Source organism: Mastomys coucha, unplaced genomic scaffold, assembly GCF_008632895.1.
Source record: "Mastomys coucha isolate ucsf_1 unplaced genomic scaffold, UCSF_Mcou_1 pScaffold9, whole genome shotgun sequence".
NCBI lineage: Eukaryota > Metazoa > Chordata > Mammalia > Rodentia > Muridae > Mastomys > Mastomys coucha.
Window position 1 is genome coordinate 34398129 of NW_022196915.1, and position 12378 is coordinate 34410506.

At 37.9% G+C, this 12378-nt stretch overlaps 1 protein-coding gene across 29 annotated transcripts in view; it reads left to right on the forward strand.

The window, feature by feature from the left end:
* Window positions 1–12378, forward strand: part of Ktn1 (kinectin 1) — a 123038-nt gene that overhangs the window by 77743 nt on the left and 32917 nt on the right. For 16 of the 29 annotated variants that reach the window (XM_031362475.1, XM_031362486.1, XM_031362478.1 and 13 more), the window contains 11 exons: window positions 426–463; window positions 598–679; window positions 1124–1192; window positions 5815–5849; window positions 6476–6566; window positions 7033–7101; window positions 8517–8554; window positions 9453–9543; window positions 9686–9754; window positions 11026–11063; window positions 11652–11742. In XM_031362475.1, the coding sequence (XP_031218335.1) occupies window positions 426–463; window positions 598–679; window positions 1124–1192; window positions 5815–5849; window positions 6476–6566; window positions 7033–7101; window positions 8517–8554; window positions 9453–9543; window positions 9686–9754; window positions 11026–11063; window positions 11652–11742 (711 nt within the window). The remainder of the gene's footprint in view (window positions 1–425; window positions 464–597; window positions 680–1123; window positions 1193–5814; window positions 5850–6475; window positions 6567–7032; window positions 7102–8516; window positions 8555–9452; window positions 9544–9685; window positions 9755–11025; window positions 11064–11651; window positions 11743–12378) is intronic. The other 13 variants (XM_031362504.1, XM_031362487.1, XM_031362494.1 and 10 more) reach the window with 2 other exon arrangements.

The window sequence follows — 12378 nt, forward strand, 5'->3', positions numbered from 1 at the left end:
TTTTTTTTGAGTCTGTGAACCACAGTTTTCTGTCTAGAAATACTGTCTATACTGGTTACTTAGGTTTGGCTGTGGGATGTTACTAAGAGCGTACGCACAGACCGCTTAGATGTCACTGATTCATATTGGAATTAATGTATGGTACAGTGACTGAATCATTTCTGAGATAGAAGAAATTGTTAAAACAGTTGTAGTATGTTAACCCCTTTTTGGATTTTTCTGTTTAATATGTAAAGGGAAAACCTTTATTAGAGAAAATTGGCCTCTGAGAAGTTAAAAATAATGGACAATAAATAAAGCATAGAATACCATAGTTTGCTATAGCTTTACTCCAGATATCTGGAGACACAAGTTTTTATGTGACTGAGTGAGTAGTTGAGATGGTTTGCTGAGCTGATAAGATTCTTATTGTATTCTGAATGCAGGCTGCTGCCGCACACGAGGTGGAAAAGATGCAGAAGAGGCGAGTAATGTGCTCCGTGCAGGGACACGTGCATAAGTGTTTATGTGCAGTGATGCTTCCAGCTCAGGCTTGTGCAGATAGCCCCGAACCTTGATTGTATGAGCTAGTTTTAACTGGTCCTCTTCTTCTTGTAGTATTCACGTTAAGGATGATAAAATAAGACTGCTTGAGGAGCAGCTGCAGCGTGAGGTTGCCAGCAAAATGGAAGAATTTAAGGTGTGTGAGCAAGCTTGTGAGTTCCGCCTTCCCAGACAACTTCATATAAATTTAATTACAATGACACTGAAAGTGCTTTTTTTTTTCTTAAATACAATCATTCGTATTATTTCCCTAGTTTATTTGGTGTTTTATGTGAATAGTGAATTTTTACTAGACTTTTTGCCTAATTGTACTTTATCTGATCAGAAATTAAATGTTTGAAATTGATTTTTTTCCTAAGCATTTCTTGGCATTTTTTTAAACGAGTATCTTACATTTGTGAATATTTTTGCTGTTTTCACTGCTGCGGCAGTGTTTATCCCTGTCCATTGAGCTCTGAATTTCTATGTCTGTACGGAACCCTTCAGTCTTTTATCCACACCTAAAGCAACTGTGTGGGTTTGCTTTGTTCAGAAATCGATTCACATGATTGCATTATTACCTTTTTCTGCTTTCTTCCAGATTCTGAGTGACCAGAATAAGTTGTTAGAGTTGGAAGTTGAGAAGCTGCAGGCAGCTGTTTCTCAACAGGTGAGGGGTCATGGGTAGTGTGGAGAGAAGGTATGAGCAGGAGCCAGCTGATGAGAGACTGTGCTTACAGTTAGGTGTGCCTTTTAACTACCCTTCATTTTATGCTTCAAAATTTTCCTTCAATTTTGCATCTCTGAGAAGGAGATGTTAATCTTCTTATAAGCATTTTGAAGAAAAGAAGGAAAAGAAAAAAATTCTGTTCTTGGAGCCTTACCCTAATGGGCAATATGTTTGTTTATCTTTTAAAAGAAGAATGGGTTTGAAACTTAGGTGTGTCTCAGTGCTGGTTCCCGCTCTTCTACTCAGTCTCCCACACCAAGATTGCATGGAATGGTTTTTAGATTTGAATGGCAAAACCTGAGTATGTTGCTTAGTCTTGTGCTTTACACATAGACTAAACCATTTCTTCTTAAGAATACATATGAATATTCTAATTGTGTATATGTGATAATATATATGTGATAATGAACACACACACACATATACACACACACTCATGCACTGCTTTGTAAGCAGCATCCAGTCGTGTGCTTCCATTGTTGCCTTCACATTTTCTCACATAAGCCCTTCAAGTTCCACTGTTAGAAAGTGTTCTAGGTGATGGTAGATGGCTCTGCAGGTAAAGTTACTTCCCACCAGTCCTGAGGACCTGATTTTGATTTCTAGGAGCCACATAGTAGGAGGAGGGGACCAACCCCCACACCTGCTTTCTGACACCCACATATACTTGCACATACACAATCACACATGCTCTCTCAATAAGTAAATAAATATAAGAATTTTTAGAAAAAAGTAGTCTAGAAACTCTTGCTGTTGCACGTTCCATTAGAATATAAACTTTGTTTCCCTTGTAAGTTTTTGGAAAGTATCTCTAAAGGATGTGCTATCCTTTAGAGATACTTTCATTCTTTGTTTTAAAATTCACAATTAAGCAAGTATATTATTAGTGTAAGTAGCTGCTGCTTGAAGTATTTGTTGTTGTTTTTTTATGTATATGATGAGTACACTGTAGCACCAGAAGAGGGTGTCACATCTCATTATAGATGGTTGTGTGCCACCATGTGGTTGCTGGGAGTTGAACTCGGGACCTTCAGAAGAGCAGTCAGTGCTCTTAACCATCTTAACCATCTCTCCCGCCCAAATTTTGAATCTTTAAGACCCCCTTTTAGCTTATAGGGTCTTCAAATAAAATATAAATAAGGAAATGAAAACTAAATGCCTTTGCTTGTATTTGTCAAATATACTCAACATTTTAACAAAATATTTGTCAATAGAAAAGAAATGGAAAGTACAACTTTATAAACTTCTGTTTTCTGCCAAACTAAAGTTTTCCAACTTTATGTAACTGTTAAATCACCAACCTAACGTTTTCCCAATAGATCCTACGGTCCATGAAATATGCTTTTCTATTATTTTACATAATATTTCCAATCACACTTGTGGAAATAATTATTTTTGAAAAAAAATTGTCTTTTTTTTTGTCACTCACCTTTTTTTCTTTTTTTGGTTTTTCGAGACAGGGTTTCTCTGTATAGCCCTGGCTGTCCTGGAGCTCACTCTGTAGACCAGGCTGGCCTTGAACTCAGAAATCCGCCTGCCTCTGCCTCCCAAGTGCTGGGATTAAAGGCGTGCATCACCACGGCCACGTCACTCACCTTTCTATGTAATGTTTTGAACACTTTACATGTTCTGTTAAATGGCATCTGGTAGTATGGCATAGAGTTTTCTTATGTTCTGAATAAATTTTTGTAGCCACAATTTTCTATTTAAAGGAATCAAGGAGATTGGAAAGTCATTTTTTTGGTGCTAATTTCAGTCTGCTATGGGTAACTCCTAAATGTGTTCCTTAGTTTTGGAAGAACATAGTAAAATAAAAGGCACATGGATGACTTAGGTAGGTTTGAGTCATGCCTGAAACCTTTTGTCATAGCAAATCAAAAAGCTTTTTCTTTTGGTTGTTCCTTTAGAAATTTATTATACGTACATATTTTAGGGTGTGTGAGTTCAGAGGAGAGCCTGCGATGTGGTTTAGGAGTCAGTTCTCTTCCTCCACTCTGTGGGTCCTAGAGGCTTCAACCCAGGTCACCAGGTCTGGCAACAGGCACCTCTACTTCCTGAGCCATCTTGCCAGCCTTACTCGTTGGCTTGTTCTGTAGTCACCTTTTATTGTTACTGATAGTGAAATTAGAGATAAAAGTCAGTTTCTTTTCATTTCTCACTTTCTTTAAACTCCTTTTTCCTATAAAGCAGTTAGAATTACAAATGGCAGTTAAGAGAACAGGTTTGTGATATAAAACATTCAGTTCTCTTGCCAGATGTTTTTGTTTTCTTTTTTTCTTTTTCCTTTTTTTCTTTTTTACACTCCATATTTTATCCATCCCCCATCCCTCCTCCGACTGATCCACATCCCATGCCTCCTCCCTACCCCCAACAAGATGGTTTTATTAAGGAGGAAGAGGTTGAATTTATTGAAGCAGAACTGGTAGTGTTGCCATGTTGTTGTTTCTTTAGGTGTAGCAAGAGCAAAGACCCAAGTCCTCATGTATGAGACTGTCCTTAGGTACCAAGTAAGCGAGCAAGTGTGCAGGTTTGATGGTCACTAGATAGTGTCCTCAGTAAGATTAGTAAGAGCCTTTGCTTATCAGCAGAAACCACATCGTGGCTGGACATGGCTTGTGGAAGCTGAGAAGCAGGATGCCTTTATTTTTGCTCCAGTAGACTTTTAAGAGTCTTATCATCAGGGTCACTCAATAAAAACCATGGGAAATTGTTTCTCTTTGCCTAACACTTCTTCCTGATCATACTGACTTAGGAAGATTTAGGTTTCTCACCCTGGAAGAAGTAATAGGATTGGACTAGGTTCGTAAAGTGTAGTAATGTGAAAATGCTGGTCAGTATTCGAGTTGAAGAACCAGAGTACTTAATAAACATGGCCGCAAGGAGTTTGAGTGTTGCGTATACATTAGGCATTTTCTTCTTTGTGGAGGCTCTGGGGGTGAAGAGACTTGATTCTATGTGGGTAGATAGAAAAGTGTGATGGTTTAAGTTCCTGAACTGTGCATGTGTTTACACTTAGATTGTGTTTGAAGAATGGAAAGGTGACACAGGGGACAACTTACCCAACAATTTCCCAAATAGTGAGGGGCAGTCTAGGCTGAGAGAAAAACTTCAGTAGCTTGGTGGTGTGCCACAGAATTGACATATATTCAGAACATTCTAAGATACGTGTAAGTGCAAAGAATAAGGTGTAGGGGCTAGTGAAAAATTTACTAGGGTCCATCTAGGAAGGAAGCTTTGTGTATACAACTATACAGCTTGTGATGATCTAACACAGAGGAGTGTTGTAAGAAGGCACAAACCTTTACATTTGAGAAAAGTCACAGTCGTAACAGTGAGCCAACGGAATTTAGGATTTAGAGAAGCAGATAGGATCAAGTGGAAAGCCCAGGACAACTCAATAATTATGGTTCCAGTAAGCTGGACTCTTAGTGTCTCTTGTGAGATGGGATTCACTGAAGCACATGGATTAAAAACTGTCTTCGTGAGAGTTTTATAATTATAATTATATTTTATAAAAAGCGACTTCTATATGAGTTGTTTGTATACTACCAGATTGATGCAATACATTTTGGGAATTTCTTCTCCTTTTTTATGATGGGACGGTTTTCATCATTGGGGCAGTCTTCCTGTGCAATTCATAAAGCAGTCCTCATGATCTACAGATAGAGAATTTAGGGCATTGTGATGTTTGAGATGAGTAAAGCTGAGGAGTGATGTAGTGAAGGACTAATTTTGACAGATACAAGAGGTGGAATGCTAAGACTCAGATTTAGCAATGGAAGCATTAGTTTTATTTTTTAAAAATGATTATAATGAGATAGGGTAAAAAAAAGTTAGAAAATAACAGGAATAGATAATTGGTTTATGAGGTGTGGCCAGAAGACCCCACACCTAGAGTACTAAATTGTCTAAAGGTCTGAGAATGCTGAGGGTGAAATCTTTGCCTCCAGTTACACAGTAACCCTGGTGACTCTTGTATGTGAACACAAGTTGGGTGAATTTTAGGACCAAAGGTCAAGGGCATGGGGTCATTTTTCATGTCGTGTATTTTCTGTGCTTCATAAGGAGCTGTATTTGTGTTGCTGCTTCTGCAGGGCACTAGCACTTTAATATAGTCTCTCTTTTGGTCTAGTAGCATTTTCATAGTGTCTACATATTCAAAATCCATTGACTATAAACAAGATGTATGCCATTGTGTTTATATTAGACTTCAGTGTAGAAGAAAATCAATTGAAAAAAGGATTGGACCTCTTGTGATTTCATACCTTAAAGTTGTAAAATTTGTGTATTTGAAGAAATTTTCCTAGGTGACTACAGATATCCTTAAGTTAAGAATTGGGGTGAGGGCAAGTCCATTTTCTTCTTGTAGCCTATATGTCCATGTTCTTTTCTTACTCTCTTTTGAATAAAAAAATTAAACTTGTGAATAGTTCTCAAGTAAGGACTAAATTTTGGAACTATTTAGAATCCTAAACTATTTCCACAGAGTTCTTTTGCTAAAATAATTTTTATCTTATGCAAACGTGGTAGAATTAAACATTTCTTGATGTTTTTGTTTTTAGCCTAATAAGGATGTTGTGGAACAAATGGAAAAATGGTAAGAGTTTAATTGTTTATATTTTGGTGAAACATTTTATACTTTTATATTTTCCTCTCAAATTTGTGTCACAGAATTGGTAGTGGTAGTAATCTGGGTTCTAAGTATTGTTGACACTTTATGATAGACAAGAGCCTGTGTTCTTTTGGTCTTTTCGAGACAGGGTTTCTCTGTATAGCCCTGGCTGTCCTGGAACTCACTCTGTAGACCAGGCTGGCATCGAACTCAGAAATCTGCCTGTCTCTGCCTCCCAAGTGCTGGGATTAAAGACATGTGCCACCACCACCCTTCCAAGCTTGGGTTCTTAAAGTACTGTTGGGTACTTTGTGATAGACAAGAGCCTTCTGGGCTGTGGGTTAGCCAGGGTTACCTGTGATATGTTTGTGGGTGTCATTTAATACTGACTTGTTCAGGCTGCTGTCAGTCCATACATTACCTGGGCAAATTTTTCTAACTTCTGAGAAGGAGTTCACCTTAACATTGTGATTGAGATCCTGAGAAATTTTTCTAGAATTAAAGTTTCATAATGAATAAGGGACAGAGGGGTTGATCCATGTAAAATACTTAGGAATGATATTTACATTGACCAAGTCATTCATATGTATGCTTTATATTTATAATTACAGCATTCAGGAAAAAGATGAGAAGTTAAGGACTGTCGAAGAATTACTGGAAACTGGACTCATTCAGGTGGCCACCAGAGAGGAGGAGCTGAATGTAAGGCATTTTCTCCATTGTCTCCATTGTCTCTGTAAGCCTGGAAAGGCTTTACGGGGTGGCTTTACCCACAGCTGGGTGCTTCGAGGATGATTCTAGTGTTCACTGCCTCAGTCAGGCAGACGTCGTCATTGCAGTTTGTAGTATGTGTGCTCCTCTTGGAACTGAACAGTTCCAAGATCATCACTGCTCATGTTTACTAAAGTGACATGGACTTTTGCGAAAGTAATTAAGAGTTGTAATTGATTTTATAACTATTGTGACTTAACTGACAAATGACAGTTGCCTTTGGGGATGTCAGCATCTCAGTTGAAATGTATAGTGATAATTGAATTACAAAATGGTTGACTAATTGTAAAGGTTATAGGGAAAAGGACAGAGGAAGAAGAATGGACTAGCTTAATTTGAGCTAGTTAGTGCTTCAAGAATAAAAAAGTGTGTTGTGCTTCTATGTTTTTGAAAAAAGGCCATAAGAACAGAGAACTCCACCCTGACGAGAGAAGTTCAAGAGTTGAAGGCTAAGCAGAGTGATCAGGTAGCGTATTGTTGGTCCTACAAGCTTCTTCTCATAATAGGAGAAGGCACCCAAGTCGTTTCTTTATCAAGGCTGAATTTTCAATTAAACTTTTAGTCAATGAATGATTACTTACTTGAGAAGCTGCAATTTATTCAAAACTATTTGCATTTAAGGTAAGCATTCTGTGAACTACTCCTAATAAAATTTCGTTCTTTTTGTCTTTATTTACTTGAATTTGCTTATATTTTATGTGTATGAGTATTTTGCCTGCATATATGCCTGCGCATCTCATATACATACAGTACCCACAGAGGCCAGAAGAGAGCATCAAGTTCCCTGGCTCTGGAGTTTGAAGATGGTTGTTAGTTGCTATGTGGGTGCTGGGTACTGAATCTGGGTCCTCTGAAAGAGTAGCAAGTGCCTTCAACTATCGAGCCATCTCTTTAGCCCAATTTTTTTACAAAAAGATTTATTTATATGAGTACACTGCAGCTGTCTTCAGACACACCAGAAGAGGGCATCAGAGCCCATTATGGATGGTCATAAGCCACCGTGTGGTTGCTGGGAATTGAACTCAGGACCTCTGGAAGAGGAGTCAGTGCTCTTAACTGCTGAGCCATTTCTCCAGCCCAGCAGTATACTCTCTTTTTATTTGTTTTTGTTGATGTATGTACATGTATATGCATTAGTGTTTTGCCTTCATCTATGTCTGTGAGGGTGTCAGGTCCCCTCGAACTGAAATTGCAGACAGTGTGAGCTGCTATGTGGGTGCTCGGAATTGAACCTGGGCCCTTTGGAAGAAGAGCTGCCAAGCCACCCCTCCAGCCCCAAGCTAAGGTGTCCCTGGGTGGGTACCAACCAAATTTTTTTTTGTTCTAAAAATTTATTATTATTATTGTTGCTGTGTGTAGGATGTATGAAGGTACACGTGTACCATGGATTATCCTGTAGATGTCACAGGACAACATAGGAGTGACTCTGTCTTCTGACTGCCTTCTACTTCCATAGTGATGTAGGATTGAACTCAATCAGGTCATCAGGCTTGCATAACATCTTGCTGGCCATTTTCTTTTTTAAAAATACGGTGATGAAGGGTTTTGACTACACATACAAATTGAGTCTCAAAAGGCTATGTGAAATGAAGCAATTTCTTTGATGTGATTTCTCCCCTGGTTAGAATGAATAACTTAGCAACTTAAGCATTTGTCTAATGATTATTCTTTTGGGCTGTGATTATAGGTAGTCTCATCTGCTTACTTTCAGAATTCTATTCCTTTTCACCATTATGACATTTAGAACAGCTAGAAAGAATTTCTGGGTTTAATTTTTCATTTTTTGATTTTTATCCTAACAAATTTAGTGATTATATACTTCTATTTCTATCTCATACAGTTTTAAAAAGTACTAAACAATGCATCTTTTTATGTTTCTAGGTTTCTTTTGTGTCTCTAATTGAAGATCTTAAGAGAGTGTAAGTGATAACATTGTTATAAATTAGGTTTTTATTTTGACTTGTTTTCTTAGTATAATTAAATGGGAGTTTACCATTTATTTGGGAGAGTTGGCATATATTACACATCTATCTATCTATCTATCTATCTATCTATCTATCTATCTATCTATAGTTGACACATGTTGCTTCCCCCTATTTCCTCCTCTCCCTCCTTCTTTCCTTCCCTGCCCTTTTAATGCAGTCTGGCCAGGGTTTTCCTGAGTACCTGGGGCTGACATCTTACCCCCTGACACCCCCATCCTCCCCTTCCTAAATGCTGAGATATTAGTGTATACCACCCTTGGATTAGTTGGATTTCATTCTAGCATTTCTCATCAGTGGATTAAGGGAGATCAGCTGTGCTTCCCAAATTCAAAGATTTTTATCTTTAACTTTTTAAAAAAATCCATTTTCATAATTGATTCTTTCCTTATGTGACATCAAATTGTTAATTTTATTCATTTAGTAGAAGCTATTACAAATGAGTTTATGTTGCACAGAGAGATAAGTTTCATGCATGTCTTTTGAAGTACCTGTCATCTTTGATGACATTGTGCAGTAAGCTTAAAATTCTGTAATCCAATGTTTCTCCTGGTGTTAGTATTTTTCATGGTTCAAATAGTAGATTTTTCTGTGTATTTTTGAAGCATACCATCAACTTCTTGTATACATAGATTTTAGTAGTTGCTGATTAAATTCTTATTGAAAAGGGGCTTTAGGTATTTCTCTGCTTCTGTCTGTGAAGTTGAGTTACTGTCTCACGTTAAATGCAGGACTTGGCTTGGAAAGGCTTCTAATGACGTGGTGCTGTCTTTATGCTTAGTTGGTGGATCTCAGTGATTTCTAGGTAGGTTAATACTTGATTTGTTTATTTAAGGATCCATGAGAAAGATGGACAGATCAAGTCTGTGGAAGAGCTTCTAGAAGTTGAACTTCTCAAAGTTGCTAATAAGGAGAAAACTGTTCAGGTATAGGAGAGAGAACAGTGTCTGGCCTTTCTGTTTATCAACTTGAGTTAAACCATTTGATTTCATGTGTTCGTATGTTACATTCTTTGTCAACTCAGTGTGTTTTCCATTGTCCAATCTTGTCTGTTTTATCATTGTCAAGGCTTTGAAACAGGAAATAGAGGTTCTAAAAGAAGAAATAGGAAATGCCCAGCTTGAAAAGGCTCACCAGGTAAAAATCCCAGAGCCACAGCATGACAGATGAATTAGTGTATATGTTATTTGTGAGCTACTTTAAATTTTTGTTTCCCTTGTTATTTAGGAAATAATACTTGAGTAGTTTGCTACAATTATTTTTTTATATTTGTTTTTAAACCTTTTACTAATCCCCTTTCTAGAAAAAGTTTTCTGTATTAATATTTTATTTTAGTCAGTTTAAAAAATGCAAAACAGAATATAAACTGCGTGGATCAGAATATGTTAAAGAGTGTATTCATCCTCTGAGTGTAGAAAAAAATAAGTTTCCTTGGAGATCTTAAAAGTAGATATTTTTATTTGGTAGATGGGTTTTATGAGATTTAATCTGACACCTCTTCATTAAGAGGGCAAGATTGTACAGGAGAGATGATTGTCTATTGGATGAAGATTACAGCAGCTCATCAAAGCCCTGTCCAGGGTTGGAGTGAATGCTCCTAGTGACTGACAGATACTTTAGAAGAGGCTCCTCCCAAATTGCTGACAAAATGTGAAACAGGGCCTAGAGGAAGCAGGATAAAGGCTGGCTTGCCTCTAACTGACTGAGGGCTGAGGAGAGGGCACAGGAGGGAAAGTGCTCACTGTGCTAGTGCGAGGGCTGGAGTCCAGATAGCCAGCTCCCCTGTAAAGGGCCAAGGTGGCAGCATGCAGCTGGAACCTGAGCTGGTAGGTAGACGCAGGATGCTCTTAGGGCCTCACTGGCCAGCCAGGTTAACCAGCTCAGAGAGCTTCAGATTCAGTGAGAGACTTTGCCCTGTAACATAAGGCGAAGAACAGTAGAAGAGTCTAGAATCACAATGGTGACTTCTGGCCTTTCACATTTATGCACACACACACACACACATTTAAGATACACAAAATCATAAGTAAATACATATATAAACAGGAAATTAAGGAAGACACTAGATCACTGTAGTGCAGATGTTCCTGAGGACTGGGCTGAAGCATTCTGATACTGTATGGAGGTGTATGGAGAGTTGTGAATGAAGACTTCTGTTCTCTCCTGTAGAGATACCATCTTATGCAGGCAGTTATACCCATCTTACCTACCTGGACCCCTCTTTCTTACTTTTACTGTCACTGGAAAAAGAGGAGGTTAAATGCAAACACATCTTGTTTTGGCATGAGCAGTTAGCTTACATCTTGGGCTTTCATCTTTTGAAATGTATACATTATAAAGATTTACATGAGGCTCAGTATGGCCAAGGAAAGGCCTGTGAACTGCGTTCTCTGTCCCTTGTGTTTCAGCTGTCTGTCACTTCTCAAGTCCAGGAGCTGCAGAACTTGTAAGTAACATTTGTCGTATTTTTCTGGAAATAGCTCTTCCCTACAAGTTAAATTGAGTGAAAATTATGGCTTTTTTGATTTGATTTCAGTGTTCTGGAAGATACTAAATTGATTCAAAAATTTTAAGTTTTTAAAAAGTCCTTTTGGTTCTCATTATATTTTAACAACTGCTAGGTTTTTTGTTTTTGTTTTTTTATGGGAAGGAGATGGTGTGAAAACACTCATTCTTTTGATTTGTTTCTAAGTATACCTTAATTGGAGGTGTTGCTTCTTGCTTATTTTAATGATCATGTGAAACTTGCTATGCATTTGACACCTGAGCCGGTGTCATTTACCGATGCTGGCTAGGTGGGATGACATGGGGTAGAGCTGTGCTAATCTATCCACTGTTCAGTGATAGGTGATAGGTGACTTTCTTTATTTGGTATCTCAAATCTTGTATTCCTTTATACTGAAATTGTTTGTAGAAATACTTATTTCTACAATAGTCAAATGGACTTGGACTGTAAGAACACTTCAGATACTTTACAGTCTTCAGTATTTTTGCTTTTTATAATCATGTAAATGTTTTCTTTCTCTCTTGTCAGATTAAGAGGCAAGGAAGAGCAGGTAAAGAGCATGAAGGCTGCTTTAGAAGACCGGGACAGAGACCTGACAGAGAGCGGGACGTGCACACAGGTGAGAGAGACGCTGGAAACACAAGGGAAAGCAGCCCTTGCCCAGATATCTGAGTATCAGTCCACATCTGTTCTTTTTAAGGATATGCAGGAAGAAAATGAATCTTTAAAAGGCTTGTGTTCAGGAGGTAACATAGCCTAATTTGCCAGAGGTACAGTATACATAGATAGCAGCGTGCTTCTTAAGCAGTTGCCATTCTGTGTAATGCTCTAGGAAGTAAGAAGGTATATGTTCTCGGTTTCTCTGTTCTGCCATAGTTTAGTTATTGCTGTTAAAGTAAACTTTTATTACTCTCAAACTATCTTTAATGGCCAAATTTGTCAAGCTAATAGTATACACATTTCTTTTTCTTTCCTTTGTCAGATGCACTCCAGGCTTAACTGTTTATTTGGTATAGAAATCTGTGATTCTTTAGAAAACCACTTTAATAGTTAAGTTTGATAAGGAAAACTCATTCACTATAGGTGATGGCTCACATCTGTGACTTCCTCTTTTGGAATGCTGAAGTAAAAGGGTCACTGTGGGCTTGAGGCCTGCCTGGGCTACACAATGAACTCCTATTTCAGAAAACTAGGCAAAGGAAAGCATTGCATTTTTTTAATAAACAACCCAATCTTAAATTTGCCACATGACTGT